A 26,895-nucleotide genomic window follows, 5' to 3' on the forward strand; every position below is an offset into this window, starting at 1 on the left:
CGTCCTGAACACATCCGCAACAGAAATGGGTGTCCGCTGGACAGCAAATGCTGACTAACAAACGTGCGCATGCGCGCAAGTGTCATACGGACAGTGTTCGGTTCTCAAACTAATTCAAAGTGCGACACAAGTGAGACGGACAGTTAGGGACAAGCGCAATGTTCGCTGTACTTATGGTTGTACTGCGCATGTGCGTACAAGATATGCTCACTGTACGGACAGGTCCAGTGTCCTTAGGACAACTCCATTTTGTTTGACTACGGACATGCCGGCCACTGCGCCTGTTCTACGGATCTTGGCTGCGGCCGATACGGACAGGTATAGTGTCCTTAACACGCTCCCATTTTGCTCATTTACAGACATCCCGGACACCTGGTGTGTTCTATGAACATGTTTTATGTCGTTGGTAAGCGGTACGGTGAGGTATAATATCCTTAGGATGCCGCTTTTTGTTTCTTTATGCACAGATGGTGCGGTCAAACATCAATTCCATCTTAGTTGACATTAGTACAGGTAGGTGTACTGCCATTACAACATCCACAATCCATTCCTTACGGATAGGTCGAACAGGCGTGCTTGTTCGCGAACATTTTAAGTCTTTTTTAAAAAAAATGGATTACTCAAACTCTACAATTACTATACAAAAACATTCCAAACACGCACACACACTTCATTCCAAAGAAATACCGGTGGAAGCAGATACTGACACAAATATAGGGGAATTAGGATTCAACATGGGCTGGTTATGAGGGGAAGATTTGTGAGGGGAAGACGGGATGGATGTTTCGTCAAAACGTCTATTTTCTTCTGGAAGGTTTGGGGATGGTTCAAAAGGGAATGGAAAAAGGGGGCAGGTACAGATGGGACAGTGGTAATGTACCTTTCCTCTCACATAGCCCTCCACAAATTCCCTTAAAACTTTTAAAATTCTCATTCAGTGTCTCCATTTTCAGTTCAATCCTTTTCAGCCTGTCTTCTTCTGTGTCGTTCATTGCCCTTTCTTCTTTTCTTTCCTGGTCTTTAAAAAATAACTATATATCTATTAAATGCCCATAAAATACTGGCCATTACATTGCATACGCAGAGTGCTGTGTACCATTGTTATCGCTATCTTCGGACATTTCCCCATGCGGAAAGTACTCTTCCAACCACTCCAAAGTACTTGCCATTTCTGTGTCAAAACAACAGAAAGCCATTATTTCTTCTGCACCACATGCCAAAAAAGTACACCCACATAAAAAAATGACCTTCACTTACTATTTTGATGTTATTTCCCTTCGTTCTACTGCGTGCGTCATCTGTCGGTCTAGGCTGCAGAGTTTCTGTGAAGTAATTACGATGGAGGCATCCTTTCTTTTTTATGGTACCATCCATTTCATTCTACATGGTTATTAAATGCGTCGTTTCCATTTCACATGTTTATTAATACTTATAATGTCTTTGTGTCCTTTTTCTACATTGAACATTTTTTGTGTAAGAGTATAGTACATTTTCAGATACCCCTGCCTCTTTGGGTACTGTTGACCTCGTCCACCCCCGTCCGCAAACAGGCGCTCAGTCCGTCCCTTTCTAATATCAATAGGGAGGGGGTTCTGTATGTTGTACGTTACATTTATATCAAGTACGTCCATTATACTACATATCTCCCAAAATCACATGATGACAGTGTATATTCAGCACATCAACTTCATTAACACAAAGTTAGGATTAAGTTCCCCTTCCAAAAACCTGTACAATTCACTAAAAAAAACGTTTCCACCTCCCCATTATAGTTTAAATTAAAGCCGAAAAACTCCCTGAAATTCGCGAGTTATGGTAAACTAAGCCCCCATACCTACCATCACCACTGTGCACTGCTAACACTAACACCCAGAACATGAAAGATGGCATCACAAATGCCATTGGTGACATCACATATTTAGCCCCTTTATTTTCGTTCACTGCCATACATATATATGTCCATTCAGTAAAAAAACTTTGTTAAAGGGATGTTACACTTCACATTGAAACCAAAAAACACTGCACATTCCCCAAGCTAAGCGACCATAACTCGCACCACCAACGTGCATTGTTAAGCCTAACACCCAGGACATCAAAGATGACATCACAAATGTCATTGATGACATCACTGATGACATCACATGTGCATTTACTTTTCACGCTGCACCTCCACTAGTGATTGTCATTAGAATATTGGCCAAAAAATGTAACACATCATTGCAGAACTATCATATGCCAAATAGTTCATTAAGCAATGCATTGCTAAAAAATTCCATTGAAATAGTGCGTTCTTTCAATACATGAACTCCCTCAAAAAGAAACGTAGCCATTGTAGCCATTGTCTGCAACATGTGCTACAGAGGTGCAATATTATAAATCATCCCATGTCTGCTACTACATTGATATATGCTTCCATTGCAGATTTTTGTACACTATGCTACTTAAACATCTACGAATGCTTCCCTTACTGCCTAATTGTACTATTACTCACAAAACACAAAGAGCCTACAATGTATACCAATAGAAGCATATGCAGGGACCGTAAAGTAAGCAAAAAAACCTATTGTATTACCAGAAACTATTCATAACCGTCCTCATTACCTTCCTGCACAGAAAAAATAGCTGTGTTTCAGGATTCCGTCTTATCCTATGTATATGTATGATATGATGTCATTGTACCCGAAGGAAAGCATTTTAGGAACATATGTAACAAGGGTTACAATGACAAATATAGCACTTTTTACCTTTTTACTTCCTGACTGATAGTGAAGAAAGGCACCTGGCTTAGATATGTCAGTGAATAAAAAATGAGGAAGGTACACATGTGATGTCATCAGTGATGTCATCAATGACATTTGTGATGTCATCTTTGATGTCCTGGGTGTTAGGCTTAGCAATGCACGTTGGTGGTGCAAGTTATGGTTGCTTAGCTTACGATAATTGGGGAATATGCAGTGTTTTTTGGTTTCAATGTGAAGTGTAACACCCCTTTAAAGTTTTTTTACTGAATGGACATATATATGTATGGCAGTGAACGAAAACAAAGGGGCTAAACATGTGATGTCGTCAGTGATGTCATCAATGACATTTGTGATGCCATCTTTCATGTTCTGGGTGTTAGCAGTGCACAGTGGTGATGGCAGTTATGGGGGCTTAGTTCACCATAACTGGCGAATTTCAGGGGTTTTAAGTTGAACTATAACGGGGAGGTGGAATAGGTTTTTTTAGTGAAGTGCACAGGTTTTTGGTAGGGCAACTTAACCATAACATCCCCTTAACAAAGTTTTTTTTGTAATATATATATATATACCATTTTAATCTAGGTCAAATTATTCAGGTTTTCTTCTATTACTATTAGAATTACTTTTCACTAATAATTGCATTATTTCCGTTTCATAGCGACCTCCCACCTTAGGGCAGCTTAATTTGGCTTGCTCATAACTAATTACCTATTGTCCCTAGTTATATTTCACTCATCCAATATGACGGTCATGTTTGTGCCATGTACCCAGTGCACACGACTGGCCCACACAACACTGCACTAGCTTCTGGCCATCTTTTAATGCCTCCCGGTAGCAACGCACGGCTGCATGCTGACATTTTGGTGTCATTTTGTTCTTGCTCAAGTAACACGTTTTTCTATGACCCCTCGGATGCTGCTCGTACTAATTAGAATTACTTTTGCCACTCTTCGGCATGCGTACGTTTTCTTTGCAGTGACTTTGACAATCTTGTTAATTTTATATGCATGCACTAACGCGAAGTCAGCGTTCCGTTAGAAAGCATCTGTATGGTTTAAATTATGTCCATTTAATTCTATTCTAGACCAATTATTTTATTGTACTAATGCGCGATGACCTGCGCACACTTCTACCAATTGGGGCCTCCATTACCATTTATTGGTCACCCATATACTCATCAAGTACTTTCAGAATACGGGTTTACACAGAGATTAGCCTATCTGGTTTTCCCGCACTTGCATTTGAATTGTGTTAGGAAGTACGTTTCTAATTTCAGCAAGTTTAGCATTATACTTTCTCTTTGAATTTAGATCTTTCCGCATTTGCGAAGCGTCAGAGGTATGCATAAAATACTACTCTACGTTTTACTCTTATTTATAACCCTTCGGTTCTGCTGTAATACCAACATCCTGATATATGATTGTAGCCATACGGCCACTTGGCAACTCGTTTCCATTTCCTAATTGGACCTTTTGAATCCTCAAGCCAAGGTAATATTCCTACCTTATTGCTTTCACCTTCACATTTTTTGGACAAAGTTGTTCGCGCTCGCGCTGGTTCAGCCACACTGACATTAATGTTTTCTTTTGTTTCCTTCTCTCTCTTTTCCCTGAACCTGCCACCTTTATACTGTTGTGTTTCAACTATTTGCGGTATATACATTTAATTTTAAATTTGTTTTTGATTTAATGTGCTTGCAAACATGTGTGTTTGATCAATGGCACATACAATGTTGTTTTATATGTAATTGGCTTTGTATTATGTTCCACAATGCCTTGGTAATCTGTCCCCTGTGTTTACCTTACCATGTTATCTTATCATACTACACCAAATTGTATTTGTCAATTAATTGAAACAAACGTAATAATATTTTGATGCAACATTTCAGCCTCAGAGGAAGAGCTAGTTAAAGCTCGAAACACGTGTCAGGCTGCCTGTTTTCAAATAAACTCCAGACTTGAATCCATATTCTGCAAAATTCTTGGCGCAGTATGCCTGGGACCTTCTCTTGCTCTATTTGTACCTTCCTAGTGGTAGTATATTGGCATTATACCCACGCCCCCAGACACCTGCAACCCTGTGCTACCCTATCTCTGTTCTGTACAAGTGCTGTGGACATTTGACTTACACTGCCAACAGTTGTCCCTAAATCCTTCATTTGCCTTTAGTACTCTTCTACAGTGAACCATCTGCCTCACACTTGAAAGAAGCAGCACAGTTTTCTGGCATCAGTTTGCTTTAGGAAAAACGTTTTGGGTTCGTTTTATCTTCACAATGCAGATTCTCGCTCTCACCAATAAGACTTGCAACCAGACATTTTTCTCAAAATATTTTATTGCTATGCTGCTTTTACTCGCTTTCACCAAGATCATTTCTTCAGTCATTGCTGGATATTCATGTTTAAGAGGAGACTATCATTTGTAATCAGAGAGTAAACATTCATCAATGTTTGAGGTATTCATATCGCTATTTCTGTATTCCTAACATGTTTATACTAACTTCAAATAAAGAGCCTAGAAAAGGCTCTGCTTTCTATAGAAAACCCAGTGGAGAAGGTAGTGGGGAGGGTTACAAAAGTAGAGCAATCACTGATGTGACGAATCCTTGGATGTCACCACATCTCCCCGAGGGGGGAGTCCCTGCCAATGAAGCAAGGGAGGTGAGGGCGCTATCCAAGAGTCACCTTGGGGGTGGTACTCAGTGGAAGGCTCTCATGGGGAAAGGCTCTCCCTCGAGGCACAAGGATGACTGTCCAAGGGGAACGCAGTATGCCAAGCCTCCCTCACCTCCACTCATCCTCCTATCCCTTCACTCAACCATCTAGCCCACACTTGCATTTGTTTCTGTAGCATTGAGAATCAAAGGGTAACTGGGATGAGGAAGATTAGGGATGACTGAAGGAAGACTTCCTTAGGAGGTATTGGGATGAGGAGGACATGTAGTTGTTTTTATGAAAGGCAGTTAAAAACAGGCAAAGGACTCACCAGAGTCGAGCCCTCCTTGGAGGAACCGCGAGTGTGAAAGCGGTACCACCCTCATCGCCCTCCCAATCAGGGCAATGAAAACCCAACATACGACATGCGCTAGAAAACCTAACAACATTCTGCAATCTAGTGCGGGGCAAGCCGCTGGAGAAAAGAGTACATACCATTTACCTTCATCAGCCGCTCATTCTATGATTTATTTTTAATAGTTTTATCAGTGTATGCCTTTAGGAGATGCCCAGAACATAATTACAGCTACAGCCTCATTGCATTCATTCCTATGACAAGTTTTGATGTTCCAGAGCAAAACATAGGGTTCTCTAGTGACCATCGCTGGTAATTTCTGAGTTGCTGTTTCTCGTTGACATTCTTGCTGCGCCCTGAGAACCAGGAATATTCACTTTGATGAAATTCACTGCCTCTTCTTGTATTGTGAAGAAGTAAGGCTTATTGGTGAATTGTATCCAGGGTCTACGCGGGAAGGGCATGGTGTACTGAACATACCTCTCCTGCAATAGCATCTTCGCACCAGCAAATGATCTGCGCTCAGCTTATAGTGCCATTGACAAATCTGGATATATATGCACTTTACTAGGTCCATACTGCAGTGTTCCTTTCTTTCGAGCCAGCCGTAGAAATGTATCTCCATCTCTGTAGTTTAGCACCCGAGCTATGGTGGACCTAGTTGCATCTCCCAGTTTAGGCTGTGGTGCGCTCGCTCTACAACCATGTTAGTGGATAGCGCGGGATCACCAATGATCTGCTGCAGTAGACGCTCCACAAGGGCTTCCATTAGCCCTCTCCCAATGTTCTCAGGGTCCCCATTATTCGAATATTGATTCTTCTTGTGCGCGACTCAAAGTCTTTGCATTTTTTGCAATGCCATCTGAAGGTCACAAATTTTAAATGGAGCCAGGCTTATCTGTACAGCTGGTCTGTTCGGCGACTCGTGGTTCACACTTAAGCCTCAAATATTTGTGCTACTTTAAGTATGTTGATCCAATGTGGAATGGGAACAGGAAACCCCTAATTCCACACGTTTAAAATCCAAATCGTTGCAGGTCACTGGATTGACGATATGCCAAGAAAACCCATAAACTGTAGTACAAAAATGCAAAGGAATGCAAGAAACTCCAGGACATTGCGCCCATTAGACTGAAAGAGTTAAATCTCCAAGTTCGCCCTCTAATGATAACACGTGTTTCGGCCCCCACCGGCCTTTCTCAAATCAGGGCTAGTCGTAGTACTTTGACATTCATACTATTCTAATATAAAATATTAGAATAAGGACAACACAAAATGTATAGGTGGCCCATGTATCCAATGCCAAACAAGCATGAACAGTAATCAAATGAAAATTCATGTATTAAGTTATACAGATACAAATGAATATTAATCCATATTCATGTGTAACCCAAAACCATCATGAGCAAAGAAAGGGAAACATTTTTGGCATTGGTACGGTGCATAATAAACAACAAAACAAGATATTTGAACCCATGATAAATTCCAAAATGTAGGGGAGGGTAAGCAGAAGAGGGGATGGACAAACAAACACACAGAAACAAGAAAAATATTTTACATTAGTTACGGTCGTGTGAATCCAAAGTAACTAATTAGAACCATAACTCCAAATCGTAATGACTTACCCACACAGGTGGTCATTACTTCCTCTTAGGCGGGTTGTATGTAATGTGTCAAATTCCATCTACATATTATTTAGTGCCAAGATAATTACGAAAGAACCCATTAGTCCCAATATTGTAATCCACACATTGTGTTATGTCATTGTATCAAGAGCACTAGGAACGTACCATAACCATTAGATGGGACGTATTATGTAAATTATTACAGATCATACAAGTCTTAGGTCAGGCTACTTAGGTGTACGATCTATCGTGTTCACTGCGCTCGATTTTTGTAATCGTATGCTGACATAGATTTAAAATGTAGCACTCAATTAACATAAGTTCTGATGTGAATGCAACCAAAGTTATACAATGCGTGCGCATAAAAATGCACTTACTCAGTGGAACTCCAGTCATACGCGTCGGCTTCGTCCAATTACTAAGAAAGCGGGCGCCATCTTGGGACTATTGGTTAGGTCGTTCCCAAGGTGATGTGTAGCCAAGTCCGCCGCTGCAGAGTGTTGCTAGGCGACTGGCATGCACATTCCTGAGTTTAACAAGGCACTGAATGGATGAAGTGAAAGTCTCACTGCAATAAAATGCATCAGAATACGTAATATGAAGCCATTAGATTTATGGAACCACACGGTTACGGATATGTGTTCAGTTACAAAGTTGTGTCGGTTGTCATAGTAACCAGACTACACTCATGGATTATTAAAGGTATATCCACTCTAATGGTATTTGGCTGTCTATACCGTTTTAATGCAATATCATATATAAGCATTAACGTGTCTTTTCAAGAACCCTAAAGGAGTGTAATGGGGATGTATAATGATTAGAAATTCAGAAAGGTCATTAATGCTCTCAGTGTTTTTCTCTAAACTAAATTATGTTCCAGATTAACTTTTAAAAAAATAGCAATAAATCACATATGTTTCAAATACCTATACATATGGTGATGTATCCAATTAGGTAGTATAGCACACTACTAGAACTGTTTACATCTACGTTCTATAGAAACAATGCCATTTTGGTGTCCAAATTCAACCCAAGTACAGTTGTATTGAAAAAGCATATTAGTCTTGCTTCTGCTTGGCGTAAAGCTTGTACTCTGTCTCCACCCCTTTTATTCATTGTGATGTGTTGTAGACCGATAAATTGAATGTTTGCCTGGTCATCCATCTGGTGATTCTTTTGCCAATGTGCAGCTAGTGGCAAGGACAGGTCCTGACTTCCAATTTGAGCCAAATGCTCTCGCATTCCTATCCTAAGTTCTCTTTTGGTACTACCTATGTACAGTTTTTTACAAGTGCATTTGATGGCATAGACGACATACTTTGTTCTACAATTTATCATATGTCTAATCGTGAACAATTGTCCATTCTGACCCTCATGTTCTGAGGTCTTTGGTTGTTTTAGCCATTTGCTCATGGACTCATTGTAGTTCATCTTCTGCCGTGCTGATTCTGGCCTCTGTTTCAGTTATTCTGGCCATTTCTCTGTCCACCTTAGCTTTCTGGGAGCTGAAACTAGCTGTGATGTCATCCAGTTTTGTATTTACTGATGAAAATCCAGTCAGTATGCTGTTTAGTAATTGGTGCAAATCCGGAGGGCCTTGAACCGCTGCTGGTCGCCTCAGTTTGGCGCTTTGGTGCCTGCTTTATTGTAGGCATCCATGTTACCTTGTTTTTTGGCTCAGCAACCACCTTTTGCATCTTGGGCTTATGGCTAGGAGATATACAGCATGTTGTCGTCAGCAGAAGTTTGCTTAACACCTGTGAAAGCTTCTTGGAACCGTTAAATGTGGTAGTGTAGTCAGCCATATCCTCCTTCATGTTACGGCCGAGGCTGCCAGTACTTTCGATGCCAGGTCCCGGCCCCCCGATCACAGACCTATGTGCTATGGAGCAGGGGCATGTGACTCCCCCCGTGGTGTGCCAACCTTCTAGCAGGGGCAAGGTCCTCTTGCCCAATCATGGCCCCAGGTGCAGCCTAGTCCGGCCAGGCACACTGCACACACCTTGCCCCTCCTAGAGTGGAGCCCGCCTCGCAGCTCTCATCCAATCAGAGGATCTTGGACCGCAGTGCTGTCTCTGTAGTCTGGACACCCCCGCAGGAACCACTCTGTTCAATCCCAGCCAGGCCCGAGCACCACTCGCTCACACCGCGTGAAGAAACCACTGAAGCACACAGCCCCGTGAGCCATCAGGCCACACGGTGCCCGCCTCACCTGAGTCAGCGCATTCCAGGGCTCCACCCCCGCTTCGCCAAAGGAGGAAATGCAGCCCCTGCCGCGGCACAACATTGCTGCAGTGATCAATGCTGAAGTTTGTGGGCCTTGGATTCATCGTGTCCCGGGTACTACGGCAATTTGTGGTGGACGAATCCTATGATGTCGCCCTTTCTGCAGGCGATACTCAGTGGGTGGATCTCATGGGTAGGGATTCCTCCTCTGGGAAACAAGTAGGATATCATGGGAAAATGCGATATAATACAACCTCACCCATTTTTCTTCCCTCACCTTCTTTACCTTCCATTGATCATCTAAGTTTCCCCATTTATTTATGTTCCAGCAATGGTACCACTAATACTGGCACAAGGAAGATTAGGGCCGACTCCAGTGAACTATTCCCTTAATATACTAAGTTGTGGAAGATCACGGCCGACTCTACTGAATAGTCACCTCAATGTACTGAAACGAAAGTTCTAGATCAGAAAGAACTCACAAGACCATCTAATTGAGCAGTATGGCTTTTGTGTTCCGTGGAACTTAAAAAGGAATGGACTAACAATATTGTCAGTCCCTCCCCCAGAGGCACCAACGAGCACGGCAACCACAGCGCAAACAGAGAGCTGAACCTGCAGCTACTTACCTGGATGTGGCAGAAGGAGAGATGGCGTCCTTACCTCCTCTCAAGAGGACCGAAGAACGGAGTCCGGAAGAGGCTGAGCCTCCCAATGCGGAAGAGCGCAGAGGAAGACGGTCCAGCAGATACGTGCAGCAGAGCTCCCAGGAAGTGCTTGGGAGCCATGTGCAGCAACACACAAACAGGAAACAAGGCAGAAAACACGTTGGATGATGCAAGGAAGCCCGAAACCGAGGTGAGAGATTGGGAGACCATACAGGAGGTACAGGGGTGGCCTGGGGAACTCAAGGGTACTGGAGAAGCCAATATAAAGGAGTCTTGGACCTGAGAAGCCAATATAAAAGCTGTCTGGGACCCGAGAAAGAGAAATACAGATACAGGGGCCTGGACCAGAGAAGCCAATATAAAGGGGCATGGGACCCAGAAGCCAATATAAAAAAACGGTCTGAGACCAGTGAAAGAGAAACACAGATATAGGTGTCTGGGACCCTCAAAGCCAGTGTGAAGGGGTCGAGGACCTGAGAAAGAGAAACCAATATGAAGGGTCTGAAAGAAATTGTGACAGCAGGGTCAAGGACCCTCTAGAGGAGAGTGTTCCTGGCAGGTGAGTATACCAGGGATACTGTAGAGAACCAGTCAAGTATACACAGGGGTCGAGGAACCAACCGTACATGAGGACAAGGTCCTCCAGAAGCCCTCTTCATCACAGTATCTGGTAAGGTTGAATACCAGGTCTATCCAATTGAGTCACTGGAGGGGCTCAACATGGGCGTTTGCCCCTACTTTGTGGAACTATGAGAATAAGCATCATAAAGGCCATATTTCTGGACCAAGACGACAGTAAACCACTTTAGTTTGTTTTTAAGTGTACGACTTTATTTCCGGACATTCTGACAACTTCCTTAATGTTATTAGTGGCGGTTTGGAAACCCCTCTTAGAGTAAGGGAAATATAGAGGTTTCTCTATCTTTTCTTTGAAGAATAAAAGTCTTTGCCCAAAACCATGCCACCTATGTGACGGTCTCCTCCTTCCACACCCTTACAGTGGGCGATGGGGACAGAGACTTCAAGAAAAGCAGCCATTTTGCAAGCGGGACAGTAGCGCCCCCACACGCCGACTAGATCATATCTAATGCAGGCACGGGGGACCCAGGGTTGATTCTTCCTCACCAGTGGAAGAATCTACTAAAGAGGGGTCCTTGAGCCTAGACAAAGAAGGTGTAACTGAAGTGTTAAGAATATTATGACATGTGTCGAGCCACATGTCCAGGTAACTGCATATTAGGTTAAGAAGATTGGTAGCAAGGACTGAAGTGAAAAGTCCCTTCATCAGGCAGAAATTGAAGAATGGGTGAATTTTCCTACCTCACAGTAATACCAAAAAGCGCAAGGTGGTACTGTACAATAGTCCAAATGATTAAAGTAATAACTCCTGTTTCAGATATATGGATGAGCACAGAGGAGGACAACCCACAATCTGCAGGCTTATGAAACAGCGAATGATGAGGTTTGCATTTAGGACTCTTTTGTTATGCAGAAGTAGAAGCTTTTGATGGCATAGCACTCTGTGCTGAACGAGGTCTATGCTTCTTCATCTTCCAGTGTCTTGAATATTTGCAAGCTTAGTACGTTTTATGTTTTCAGGTACCAAAGTATCAGGCCTGCATACCTTCAGTGTTAGCTTAGCAGTACAGAAAACTTTGAGGGAGGTCATCAGCCTTCAAAAGAAGGAACACAGACGGCAACTTCTTAAGGGATTTGTGATGCCCAGCGTTTCCTTAACTTTTTTGGCACTGTGCAGAAACTTCTCTGTGGAACATTAGAAATGTGTCTGTTGGAAGGGCGACCTTACCACTTGTACCAAGAGGCGTTGTCACCTCAGAAACAATGAGTGTCTTGTATCCCTCTAACTCAGTGGTCTTCAAACTCTTTTGGCCGGGCCCCCCCCTGAGCAAAATTTGGGCAGGTCGGGACCCCGAGAAATGCCAAATGGACAGTATGTATTGCGCGCCGCCACCTGCTCCCATCACAATCGCTGGGCTCCCTCATCCCACTCCTACCCAGTCCCTGGTATCTCCCCACCCCATAACACACCCTGGGCTCTCCCCACTCTGCTCCCACCACTATCCCATGGTTCCCACCCTTTGTGCTCCCACCTTAGTCCCTGGGTTCCCCCCATCCCGTTCTCAACACAGTCTGAGTGGCAGTTGGTGATTTTAAGTGGAGGGGCATAACTATTTCCCATAGCAACAGATCATAGTGAGGGAGCCTGAACCAATAAAGGGGGGTTCAGGGGGAGGGGTCCCTGGGATTTTTTTTAAATAATGGGTTAAAATGTTGCATTGTAGAGCATACTTTTAACAAAAAATTGGTAAATAGCCAGTTTGCAATTGGTGCTGGGAGGCCCATGGGGCAGGCATGAAATTTTTTACTGGACATCTATGATAGATGTCCAGTAAAAAGATACCATTCCTGTCCCCTGGGCCCCACTGGGCCTAACACAATCAACATGATTATGTGTGTATGCAAGGCGCTGCACATTCATACAGCAATCACTCTATCATTCACACAAGCATCCATCTCCATACACTCACTCATAACATAAGCATACACGCATCCATGCACATGTTTAAATAAAAACAATGAACACAAACGTACCTTCTGCATTGGCCTGGGTGTGGGTACTGAAACGCCCTGCTCAAGGCTGCTCTGTCCGTATGTGGGAGGAGGCGCAGGAGCTCCCCCTCGGACATACAGACATGCAGTGCCCCAGCCAGCATTTCCATTGAGCTATTCCAATGAGCTATGCAATGCTGGCGAAGCAAAACGCCCCAGCACTTGCATGGCTCAGTGAGCATGTGCGGCTGGGGTACTAAACTGAACAGTTCAGCCATCCCAGGAGCACTCCATCAGCTGGAAAAAACAGCTGAGGGAGTGCTCACTGTTTCACTGGGCTGGCTCCTTAGCTCCTCCATAATGAGCGAGGGGCCACTGGGTGGGCGCCCCCTTGCCATTATGGATCAGCCGCCAGGCTCGGACTGGCCTATAGGGCAATGCCTGTACCAAAAATGTAAAATACTAGTGTAGGCCAGTCAAAATGGGCCACCATTTTGGCCAATGTGGACCAGTTTGATGAGTTACTTAACTACGCAGTTAGTAATTTTGACCATTGTTGCTGAATATATCACAATTTACTTACATTTTAACACAAAGCACACCCTTGGGTACTATTGAAACAGTGGGCCTCATTACAACCCTGGCGGTAGCTGTGCATCCGGGTCCGGCACCCGCGAATGGGCAATTACCGGGTTATGCCGAGTTAGGCGGACCTGATAATTGCCCTTTCGCGGGTGTCGGTACCGGTAGATCCCATTCCCATTTGAGCCCCATAGGGCTCAATGGGAACAGGGAGCTAGGATGCACCGGCACCGTTAATAACGGTGCCGGTGCATCAAATGAGCTGTGCCCGCGGGTGCCGCATGGCCTGCCAGGTCAGACCTGGTGGGCCGTCAGGCACCCGCGAGCACAACTCGTACTATGGCGGTACGGTAGCAATGGTGCCAGTAGCATACCAGCACCGTTGTTACTGTACCGCCATAGTTGTAATGAGGCCCAGTCTGTGACTAAAGGAATGAATATCCATTCACAACTGCGGGACACTTTTTAATTGTTGTCTGAGACAGTTTCATGCTTCAGCCCGACCATGTGAGCCACCCCTGCCCATTTCTTCCAATCTAAAAAAAATAATAAAAAATACATTTTTATTTTTTATATTTCATGCTGAGCTCTCAGGGCCGGTTCGCGACCCACAGTTTGAATACCGCTGCTGTAACTGCTAGGATGCAATGTCTTCCATCCCTACACAATGGCTTGTGGTACTAGACCTTTCTGCCGCATGGACACCAAGCGAACCCTCAGCAACCTATGCCTTATTCCCACTCAAAAACTGGCAGAAACTTACTGGAGGAAAATTCCCAATACCGTTTACGCGTGCTCTGTGAGTGTTAGCTAAGGCGAACGTCTGACTGCATCCAATGCAGTTTTTAAACCCTGTTATTAGAAAAATATTAGCCAAATGGAATTTAAAAATATGCCCCTCAAGGAAGGGTTACAGCAAAAAAGGGGAAAACGCAGCCCAAAAGTAGGAGGCTCTTCTTAAGCTAAATGAATGCGTTGCAAAAACAGGGACTCTGAGCGATGCAAGGACGGAAGGGAGGGGGGGCGGGCGTTGTCTGGCACACAAAGGGATTCCGGCTCCATTCTGAAGTTCTTAAAGTGACAGCACTTTTTTTGTAGAAACATTGTTCGCATCCGTCATGAAGTGCAGGCTTACCCAACCAGTTGGGAAGGGGGGGGGATTAGGACACAAGAATAAGTTTAAAATATTAGCATTTAATGAAATAACAGTATAGATTGTAAAATAACAAATGCAACAAGGAAATATACATTCTTTAAAAAGACCATTAAAAGGTTAGCTGAACCCAAATGTAAAATCAAAACGGTGTACATTTAAGTAATATTTTCAAAGAGATGCATCTTTCAAAATAAAAGAATCGGACGCAAGAAGCCGAATTAAACAGATGGTTTGTGTACCTTGTTCATTTGGCCCCATATGTTATCACACTGGCCTAATAGCGCCTCTTTGGCATCTGCGGAACATTCAGGCACAGAGAGGAGATCTGGAGCCACATCATGCTGGTACGATGACATGTGCGTTGCCAATTTCTCAGCCTATGAGCAAAGAGAGCATATTGTTATTGAGCCATAACAATTTGATTAAGAATATGGCAAAAGCTATCACAAAAAGAAACAAATCAAACAAGGAAACCTGTGAAGTTGCATGTGCACTCTGTATTGCATGTTCCTGTAGAGGGAATCAAATCAGCCCTTACATATATATGCTTCACTCAGTAACAAATACATCAGTCCATTTGATGTTAGCAATCAATGGCAAATGGTGTCACTTCTATAGCTATATTTATAAACGAGAAGCCAAACGTTACATATCCCACAGACACACATGATGTGGATGCCAATAACCCAAATGGTACAAAAGGACGAGACTTGAGATACAACTTCAAAGAGTTTGTATAAACCTAAGCTATCAGAATCGCACAGAACTGCAAAAATGATAGAATTAAAGTGAAATCCGACATCATGGCAATGGTTTCAGAGATTTTTACACGTGGGCATAATTGAAGCCGAGGCGTGGCTGCATAAGCAATAAGCAAAGAGTACAAACGGTATGCCTCCAACAGACTTCAATGCCAACTAGAAATGTATGAGCCAATCTAGGTATCATGTGGTGGACTACATAGACGGACCTAATCCCAAATCCTGGGTGGAGGTTTAACAAAACAAATTAGCCACACGGTCAAAAGGCTTCATGCACATTTCAAAAAGAGCTGCACAATTTCGGTTAACAGTATGACTAATTACCAACTGAGTTTACTGTGAGGAAATGTAGGTCCAAATTGTTCTAGTTAGGTTCTAGACGAGAAGTCACTCAGTTTCTAAATACTGTTAAATAGTGCATTTTAGCTATTATCACGATTCTTATTTTTTCTTTTCTTGTTTTAAACTTTGTTTATTCATTCAAGGAAAACATACGTTTGGTTGCATACGGAATATCTTGGTTGCATACGGAATATCGTGTTAAGAGTATTAGACATTCTGGTACATCACAGTGTGACAATCGTCAACATTATGTCTTACAATATGTCGATTGTGTCATTGTGGTCATCCGAGGGTCTGTATTTACCCACCTGCGTCCAACTCCACTCATCTAAACAACTATTGTACAGTATGTTTTAACATTTCTGAATACCATCCATATGTCTCTAGGGCTAGATGTCACAGTAGCAGTGTCAAATAGAGCTATTCACAATCATTTGGCCACATCAAGTCTCTCAATCGGTCTTCTTTTCATGGTGCACTACAGTTTTTCCACTTTCTTTGCTAAACCAGTATACACCCCATGTCGAGAAAACTTCTCTTGTGTCTATCCGGAATATTACTCCATAACCCAAAAAGTCAACTCATCAGGGACGGTACTAGTGGTCGGTCTATCACCTTGGCCATTGTTACATATCCTTGGGTCCCAGAATTCAAAAAGTCTAGGGGAGCTCCATAGCATGTATAGGTGACCCGCATTTTCACTTTTACAGCGCGGCGAAAGACCGTCAGTCTCAGGAATATTTTCTTAAGTTTGCCCGGTGAGAGTGTAGCCTATTCAGGATCTTGTATTGAATCCATTTGAACCTAGTGTTCATTGAAACAGATCTGGTGAGCGAACAATGTTCCCCCAGATTTAATCTGTGAATTCTACATCTAATTTCGTGGCCCGTTGCTCTCTTGCTGTGACTGCTTTCACTGGGATTTTATCCATAATCATTTCGTAGAGTGGGCTAATATCAGAGATAAGCACGAAACGCCATTAAGACAGGCGCCAATTGAATATGTTGAACCTAATTTATATCATAAAGTAGTGCCCTTTAGATGACACGCATTTCAGCCACTGGCCTTTTTCAAATCCGGGCATCTTATTTTGAAATGTTACATGATCGGGTTTCAGTCATTGGTGATTACATCATATACATTTGTAAATTGAGCAGTGAAGTTACAGTCAATTTTGTAGCACATGGGAGTAAAAGTGGGTTCATAAAAGACAAGAGCGTAGTTGGTGAGGAGAGTTGAGTCTGCAGGAGTCGCAGTCTCTCTCCCCTGTCTACTACTGAACCAGTGTGTGGGAGGGCTCATAAACCCCCACCCAGAGCGGAGCGGTGAGCGGAGTTGGTGAGGAGAGTTGAGTCTGCAGGAGTCCGCGGGAGAAATGGACTCGACTCAGAAATCCTCGAGGCTCCTAGTCCATCAGGAGCGAAAAGGCGCCAGAAACGAGCGAGCTGAAGAGGCAGTCGCAGATCCAGATGCGGAGCAAAGCCGGCGTCGTCTAAGGAGTGATAAAACCCCAGTTAAGAGTTCGAGATTAAAGACTTCCATCAGTGAAGAAGTATTTCAAAAAACCTTTGAAGAGTCCTAAGCTCCCATGACGCAGCCGACCAACACAAAGCATATGGAGGATGCAGTGAATGTTTCAGCCCTCCCAGATCAAGCTCAAGTTAATGACACACAAGACAAACAAATGGAACCAAGCGGCAAGGAAAACGACTTACCCAACGACGAGGCGTGCAGCGCCACGCGTACCGCCGGCTTGGCGAGTGGGATTCCAGCAGGGGCAGTCGAAGGGCGGCCACGGACGGACCCTCTGCGGGTGCGCTGCAACGCTGATGTACGGGAACCAAGAAGTGAAGTAGAGCCGGTGGGGAAAACTCCCGCCGGCACTCCAGGCTCGCTTGAACTGGAGCAGTGCGGAGAGAGCCCGACGTGGAAGGAGAGAGAGGAGGGGCCCGTCTGCGAGTAAAGCCAAAGGGTGTCGAGGAGTCCCAAAGGACAGGATAGAGTGGAGTTGACAACAAAAATGATAAAGAGCCCAACTTTAGGGCTTGAAAGGGCAGCCTTGGACAAGAGCAAAGTAGTCCAAGAAAGAGACGGCAGGAACCGGAGTGAAGGTGAGCAAGTGAAGGAAACCGTAACGTCTATTCGGGCTATAGTAGACTTGGAGCCTGGGTCAGTAGAGGAGCCAGGCAGAAAAGAAAGCTCCGCACAGGAGGAACAAACCCTTAAAGACAGTAACCCGAACCAGCATACGAACAAGACGGTTACTATACTAGAGAGTGAGGAGAGAGTGATAAAGATGAAAGTATGAGGGAAAGTGAAAAGTTAATATCAGACTCAGAATTGGACTCAGAGAGAAGGGTATCGTCGCCAATAACGAAAAAAAGAAAAAACATGAGCAAAATAACGAAACAAAGGAAAAATCAAGAAAAGATTTGTTTATTGAAAACAGCAAAAAATAAACAAGAGAATGGCGGGATAAAACCAGTAAAAGCAAAAGTGGCAGCAGCGAATAGGAGTCTGAAACTATAGAAAAGAAATGAAGCACAGTCAAAAGGGCTGCCACCTCCATCGCTGTCAGGAACCTTAAAAGCATTCTTTTTAAACCATCAGAAACGTAACGTGGACTCAGACAATTAACTGTCAGATGCAGAACTCCTGGAAGCTGTTCAAGAGAGCACTTCAGCGAATAAACATTGGAAAATAGTCACGGAAGGGGATCAGGAAGGTATTAAATGCCCCTTGGAAGCGGGTCTTTCACAGATCCTACTAGAAAAAAGAAATGCGGCAAAAGCAATCCGACTGCAAAGAGAGGAAATAGAAGAAAGTCGGAGGCTGATCTCCTTGAAAGAACAGGATGTGGCTACACAAGGACTAACGACCCTACAAAGGAATGAAGAAGACAAACAAAGACAAGCGCAGGTCCTGGTAAAGGGTCCCCCAAAGTAGCAGAATGTGCTACTAACCCAGCAAGAGAAAATACCTCAAGAAGGAACCGGCCATCCAAAACAGATGGCGCAATTAAAAGACCCCCATCAAAATGTCCCTCGCCTGGACTGGTCAAAAATTCATCTGCACCCAGACGAACTATTAACTCCAGTCAAAATAAGAGAGCATTATGGTATGAACCAACAGAGCGAAGTCTTCAAAGTGCAGTCCACACGGTCAATGATAGAGGGGGAGCTACAAGGCACCCGGTTGAGCGACAGCTTGTTTATTGAAGCAATTTCAACGCCAGGTAAAGCAGGGAGCATGCCGAAATCACCAAAAAATAGACGGTTAAGCGAAATAGCCACACCAACGCAAAAAGATTCACAAAGCAAATAATCTGACTTGCTAACCATCATGTCCGCCATTACGATTGCATTAGCCCCATTCTGTAAACTGTACAAGGCATTAAAAGATGGTATACAAGATAATACATCGATCTTAGCAACTATGTCCACAAAAATGACACACATAGAAGGTTATATTACAGCATTGGAAGAAAGGAATAACCTACACCAGAAAGGCTGGGAAAAAGTCGTAGAGGATCTGAAAAAGCAAGTTGAGCGCCTACAAACAGAAGGTGAAGGAGCCTGGGAGAAACAAAAGTAATGAGGCCGGAAGCCAGACTAGTGAAGGTGCGGACATATTAGAGGCTCGGCAAGAGGTAAAGGAAGCAAGTGAGGATCGATTGAAACTCCCCCATCTATACCCAATCAAATCGGGCCTGCTAGACCAACCACCGAAATAAGCCCCAGTGGTATTAAAGTTAACAAAGAAAGATCTGCCTCAAAAATCTACACCAGGGGAGAAAGGGTGTCAGCAGGAATCATCCAGGTCAAAGGAAAAAAAAGTAAAGAAAAATAAGGAAACACAAGAAAACACACAGAGATCTAAAAACAGAGAGGAGTTGAGGAGCTCCCCAAGATCCGTAGAAGATTTCATGAGTGACACAAACTTGATGAATCTCTCCCAACACTGGGAGACCGTCTCCATTAATTCAGAGAATGAGGGGTACACGGAGCAACAGACAAAAGGAAAAAAAAAAAAATCACAAGATCAAGTAACAAGCAAGACAGAAAAGATAAAATTCCAAAAAAAAACAGAAAATCAGGACGTAAACGAGATCCTAGAGATAGCTTCGCCAGAGGAACAAAAAAAGAAGAGACAGAGGAGTGAGGCAGACAAGAACCCAAGTGGGCAAGGATCGAGTTTGCAAGTTACGCCTCAGCGAAAAGAGGACCCTAAAAGGGCAGATGATCACCGAAGCAAAAAAAATACAACTCAGAGAATGAGGAACTTATATTCAAAGTCGAACAAATAGACACAAAAACAGGTTATATGATCCTCAATAGGAAGTCAATCCTGAAGCTAATGAGTAAAATTAACTTGCTGAAAAGTATAAAAACAGGAGACATTAAGTTAGTGGAACCATATCATAGAGGAAAGATTGCAAAGGCTTATGTTCACGTTAAGCCTTCAAGACTGCAGCACATGGATGAAAGCGCTGTGAGAGAAATGGAGCAAAATGGGTTTTGGTTGACTGAAATAAAACGAGAAACTCAAAGGGAGAAGGAAGGAAACAGCCATAATGACCGGGTAGAAAGACAATATCGGTTCACATCGAGAACAGAAGAGCGCTATGGAGCGAACCGGATAGGGAAAGGACAAGGTGAAAAGACATGACCGCGAGAGAGAGAGTACTTTCGACCAGACCAGACCACAAAAATCCTAGCCAGAGATGGTGAAGCAACGAGAAGAAAAGAAATAATATGCAAATAAGGAGTGAACGTCAGGAAATAGTCCCAGACAAATACAAGTCGCGACAAGGAGGGGACAACTTGCATAAATATCGGCAATATAGTCCAGAGTTAATCTCACGCAGGCACCGAAACGAGAGGGGTTCCAAGCCAGCCCCAGCGCAAACAAAGAACACGCCAGCAGGCAGGGGCCCATGGGCATGGCTAAAATCAACATTGAATCTTAAAATGGAAAACTAGCAACTAAAACCGACCCAGAAAACCATGCGCAGTGAACTCACCACTTAGGGCATGAAGAAAGCAAGAAAAATCTGATCTTGGGATCGTGGAATACAAGGGGTCACGCCCATCTAACTAGACCAGGTGATGTCGATCTGGGCTTACTGGACATTATATGTCTACAAGAGACGTGGCTACAAGGCAAACCAAGTCTAGACGGGTTTGTTGTCAAAATATCACCAGCATGCAAGGGCCTTTTAGGCCGTCCATCGTCAGGTCTCCTGACAGCAACAAAAATGGGGGTAGGCTTGGCTACACCTATAAAGCGACACGAATCATATCAGATTCTGGTCATTCAGAGGGCATGGACCGATCAATCTGAATTGATGAAGAAGGCTTAAAGCAAACAAGTCATTATAATAAATACATACTGGAATCTGCAACGAATGACAACTAAAGCATATTGCACAAAAATGGCGGAAATATTAGATCTGATCGACGCCGAGTATGAGAACGTTGATGTCATTTTGTGTGGAGATTTTCATGCAGATTGTAACAAAGGGAATGAGGAAATGAAGGGTTGTGGATCACAAGGAGCGACATGGAAACGAGGAAAAGCATGGAGGGCGATGATCAAACAAAGAAATCTGTTTATCACCACTGCAGTATTCCCGCAACAAAGGAATATCCCGACTTGGGAGTATTTGAACTCCAAAGCCACTTTGGATTCTATCTATGTGTCAACCGGTCTCTTACCTAGAATCCAAGACTATAAAGTGAAAAGAACCATGCACAGCGACCACAATCTTCTGACATGTTCGTGGCGAGGAAAACAAATGCAGAGACAGTCATACAAATACAATGTTGAGTCAAACAATCAACAATCAAGGGTACGTCTGTCGGAAGAAGACGTCATAATGATAACTGAAAAATACATACTCCCGGACGCGGCCAAGATCCAGGAGCCCGCAAAGCGACCAAATTATCTACCTCTACTTATCCCCTACAGAAAACCTGTTGTAGGCCAGCCGAGGAAAGAGGCAGGTCCAAGACATGTAAATGATAGTTTGGTTGTCGAAAAAAGAAAAGTTGTCAGGAGATGGAGGAAAATCGCAAAAAAAACAAATAACCAGGAAGCTTTGGAAAAATGGCATAGGGAGGCAAAGGCGTGTACTCAGTAGCTAAAACAACATAGACTACTGTTGTACCAACAAGACGCCGAGAAAATGATGAGAAGTCGCAGCACTAAAAAATCAAGCGACTTCTGGGCAATAATTAAAGCAGTAAATCCGCCAAGACCAATAGAAATTGTAAACGCGGTCTCTGAGACAAAATGGAAAACTTACTAAACGGCACAATTTGAGCTTCCAAAAACACAAGTGACCAAAGAAAAACCGGATAAGATAACATCTTGGGTGGACGTTGCTAAAGTGGCCGATATTGAAACAGCCATCAACGAATTGAATTCATCGAGGGCCCCGGGCCCAGATGGCTTGACTAATCTGGATTTGAAACAGTCAGCGAAAGCATGGGCAGAAATAATCAGTATAATCTTCGCCCATTGTGGCCAAACAAAAATGGTCCCTGAAACATGGTTAAATGCCATAATTGTGCCGGTGTATAAGAAAGTAGGAAGAGAAGATCGGAAAGTTATAGGCCTATAGCCCTCTTGGACATTGTGGGAAAAATCTATGCAATGCAGTTGTTGGACCACTTTAGAATGTGGGCGAAAAGCGCGCCCTGTTTTGGCATCTTCCAGACAGGTTTCCAGAAAAATGGAAGCACGGCAATAAACATCTTGATGATAAATATTCTCAAAGCAAAAGTAAGAGAAGGAGCACCCAGAGTCTACTTGGCGTTTGTCGATTTATCGAAAGCATTCGATAAAATAGACCGGGCGAAACTGTGGTCCAAACTGGAAGTGCCCAATGTCAATCATGGGACCGATAAAGGCCATGCATGCCGATACGAAGATCAGGATGAAATTGAGCAAACAAGGTGCACTGTCGGAGGAGATTCCAGTGAAGTGGGGCGTCAGACAAGAGTGCCCCTTAGCCGCAGCCCTTTTCATTGCTTTCTTTGGGGACTATCAGAATGATGAGGAGAAAATAAGAGCATTTCCACCAAAAATTGGCAAGATTATCATCTCGCGACTCCTCTATGCAGACAACGCCATCATCATTGATCAAACCCAAATTGGCCTTCAACGGAAACTGACAAATTTGGCAAGGTACACAAAAATAATTATTTGGAAATCAATACAGCAAAAACAAAAGTCCTGGTTTTAGACAAAACGACAAAGAGGCTGTCAAAGCAGCATAAGTGGTATCTGGAGGGAACCAATCTTGAACTAGTCAACCAGTTTAAATATCTAGGGGTGACCATTGACTGGTCTTCCGTAGATAAAGCAATGCAAGATCAGTTATGGGATAAAGTAAAAAGACTAACAGTTCAACCGCGATTGGTAGACAAAAAATTTGGGAAATTCTCCATCCTGCCAGCGATGAACTTTTATAAGGCCAAGGTCGTACCGTCCATCATTTATGGCATGGAAGCATCGCTAAACATGCCGAGTGCGATATGGCAGAAACTTGAAGGACATGTTTGGAAATCAGTTTTAGGCCTACCAAAGTCGACATCCATGTCAGCAATTAGACGGGAACTGGGTTTGGTCTCCTCGCATCTTTGGTAGAACAGAGTAAGATGAGACTTTATAGAAAGATTGTGATGGCAGACTCCTTGCCAATTTACGCTATCATCGCAGAAGAGCTTAAAAGTGGCACCTGTAAGGCTCTGAATAAATGGGCGAAAACAGTACAAGATGGCCTTAGTGAAGTATCATGCGCGGAAGAAGATCTAAAAACCAATCCTGACCAAGTAAAAAGAAAAATGGAACTCATGGACTGGATCAGGACGATTGATGCTGCTAGTGCAAATAAGCTACTCTTGTACCTCCCACCAACTTTTAATAAAGTAAAAACGCCACTGAATTATTGTACAGAATTCCCGAATAAAAACATGCGAGGAACTTTTCTGATCTGAAAGCCAGATTAAATCTGCTGTTGACTCATGAAATCTTATCAATTCGAACACCAAAGATGGACAACAGATGCCGTCTGTGTAAAGACAAAGAGGAAGTGGAAACACCGAAACATCTAGTGCTAAGATGTCCGAAGACTCGACAAAACAGAGACAAATACCTCGAATCCTGCCTGCAAGGGGCAGTAACGCTAGATGAAGAGGCTATGTGGAACAGGCTAATCTCGGGAGACACACCGAGATGGACTATTGCAACGGTGAAGTTAATAGAACTAGCCTTTGAAATGATTTCCAATTCACTGAGTGAACAGGCCGAACTAGGAATATCAGCACCAGAGGGGGTTGAGTCACCGATCCCTCTAGAATCTAACCAGGAGAAGAATGACCCGGTGATCCAAATACGAGACAAATGATCGAGTTTCTTTCAACGTTCACTTGCTAAATAGTGAACTAGCGATGAAATGATTTTAAAGAAAAAGGTTCTTGTAAAAATCGTTAAAATCTTTGATTAAAGTCAAGTAAATAAATAAAAGACAACAGTGACCCAACAATTAAAGAATAAAAAATACACAATAATACGTAAGAAAAATAATAATAGACATCGAAAAAATAGACAGAGAAACAAATAATATACGACATTGTTAGTTTTCACTTATTCATGTCCAGTTAACTTCATTGTTATATTGACACTATTATTTAAGTTTCACAAGAGAATATATACTTTTTGTGCAATTTTTTCTAGTCTTAATTGTGCTCAGGTCTCAATATTACAATCAGTCATTATTACATTTCAGACATTTTATGTTTACCCTTTTTCAAATCCATCTTGTTGGGTCATATAGTTTGATCAGTTAGAGTTAATTAAAGCTTGTTTGCATGTGGACTGAATCTCCTTGCTTATATTGGTTAACTTTAGAATAACTACTAGGTCATATTAGTAAGTTAGGCAAGTTCTTACAATTTGTCTTTATTAGTTCCATTTGGGTCTAGTATGTTCATGGGTTGAATCCCTGTAATGAATTATCAGCCATAAAAATTCTTGTTCGCAAAATGCTACTTGTGTTTTAAATACTAGATGCGAAAGAAACATGAGTTTGTCAGCTGCATCTGTACCGCGTGGCTTAACTTATGAGGGATACTGTTTAGCTTGCATATTAGCCTGCTTCGATTATTTTAGTAATTTTAGAGTTATATTCAAAATGTCTATGGGGTACATACTAGTACTAAAGACCTTCCCTAGAGTGCTCATAAATTCATCGCGAGGCAAAGGTCTCCTGGGCATATTATTGCCGCGCGCACTTTGTTTGCCGCATTCATTCACTGCTTCCTATTCAATTGGAAACCTAATCATAATGCATTCACGATTGTTTCTATATAGGACGTCAAGTATTCACAAAGTGATCGCGCTTACTGGTTCAGCAGATATTGAGGCTAATATTATGCAGCAACAATAAGAATTTGCTATAAAAGGATATTAATTTGTTTTCAGGTGGTTCGATCAGGCATCTTCCCCTCACCACTTCGAGAGCGCCGCCCTCAGTCTGTAGAACTGTAAAATCTCTATGGGGGTACCTTTGTGCATCTCTCTCCAAGTATACATATTTAGGAGCTGACCCTCTGGAAACACGTCCCCCAACGTTTGGTACCCCAGACATTCCCAGTGTTTCCGCAAAGTGCTGTCCCAGATGGCGGGAGGGCTGTAAATCACCATAACGGCAACCATTTATAATGAGGGCGTGTAGTGCTAGTTTTCAAAAAAAGCTTTTGCCACGCTGCAAGTGTAGTTTGTACAGGGTCATATGCACATTCATCCATGTAGTCACTGCTAAGGAGCAGCGTTCTCAGGTCTGCCTTATCTGCTGCCTTTCGCTTAAGTTTAACGTGTGGGAGATGTGAGGGGTCAGAAACGCGTGACGGACAAGTAGAGGTTTCTCACAAGTTGCCATTTCAGTAAACAACAAGGGTGAAACAAATGCCTATCTTTCCCTAACCTAACAAGGGTGTCCCTACCCATTGCTATTTTTACTCCCTATTTTTTTAAAAGTTGGGAGTAAATTGATTTTTTAGGGAGTAAAAATGTAAGTCGAATTCCTAATTAGAGTATTTTATAAGCAAGTAAAAATATGTTTTAACTAGAAAACGGAAATGTTTAATGAATAATTATTTTTTTGCACCTAGTTATTTAAGCACTTAAAAAGTTACACGTTTACTTCTACCGATCAGACAATTAGAATAGCCGTTTCTTCTTATGGTACCTGCACTACTGGTCCAAACATATCCATGGGGCTTTGTGAGTAAAAGCAGTGGGCACACGGTTCTACGTGTCCGTTTCCTATTTTTTGTTTTGCAATTTAATTTTTGGGGAGTATTTGCCTAATTTTAGGAAGTAAAAGTGGCCGATACACTCCTCATCTGTAGGGCTGTCCCCTACCTATCAAACTAAGGCTAAAGGAAAATGACCTCATTTCCAAAGAACTCTGCAAGTCACACTCATACATAAAAAACAATCATACAGGGATTATCTGGCTGTACAAACTCATGAATAGCATTTAAATTCACACAGAGAAATGATAAACATAAATCCTTGTAACCAGGGCTGAATCCTGTAAGTAAGGCATGGTATCGAACAGTAAGACAGACACAGGTGTTCACAGTTCAAGGGTGTTTATTGAACTTAAATTGGGTTTGAAAAACACTATCTAATCCTAAATCTAAAGATTGGAGCAAGCTACGACCATCAAATAATAATAACGCAGTCCTAGTCGAATCTGTCAAAATAAAAGGGCCTATTACTAATAAACCTTTTGCCAATCCTTACTTCTAAATACAAATAGTGTGGGAAACCATGTTATGCAAAGGAAAAGTGTTCAATAAATGATATGTCAGGATATTCAAGCAGTTCGCTTCCCTTCCCTATGTTTTCAGCACAGGACAAGGTGGCACAATCGAACTTAGCACACTCTTTGGCTTCTCTAGCACGAGGATGCAGTTCAAAACCTCAACATCAGTGCCTTCTGTGCAAATGTCTCTTTTCCATTTAAAGTCTCCTATTTCAACGGGCCTGATGCAACACAACAAACATTAAAGTCCCTTTCTTCTTTGGATTTCACATTTACAACTTCTCTGGTGATTTATTACTGTTCAAACCAGGTCTCCCTCCGCAGGGCTCGGACCATATTTATCTACTTTTCCAAGCTTTCGCTACTAAATCTAAA

At 42.9% G+C, this 26,895-nt stretch overlaps 1 protein-coding gene across 4 annotated transcripts in view; it reads right to left on the reverse strand.

Annotated features, from left to right (window-relative positions):
- The window catches only part of CENPK (centromere protein K), a 1,342,106-nt gene that overhangs the window by 1,218,836 nt on the left and 96,375 nt on the right, over positions 1 to 26,895 (reverse strand). For all 4 annotated transcript variants that reach the window (XR_011280634.1, XM_069627356.1, XM_069627355.1 and 1 more), the window contains exon 2: positions 14,817 to 14,954. Coding sequence is in view for 3 of the 4 variants with exons in the window: in XM_069627356.1 (XP_069483457.1) it covers positions 14,817 to 14,954 (138 nt within the window). In the remaining variant the exon portion in view is untranslated. The remainder of the gene's footprint in view (positions 1 to 14,816; positions 14,955 to 26,895) is intronic.

The sequence above is a fragment of the Ambystoma mexicanum genome, chromosome 6p (genome assembly GCF_040938575.1).
Source record: "Ambystoma mexicanum isolate Mex_15411 chromosome 6p, UKY_AmexF1_1, whole genome shotgun sequence".
NCBI lineage: Eukaryota > Metazoa > Chordata > Amphibia > Caudata > Ambystomatidae > Ambystoma > Ambystoma mexicanum.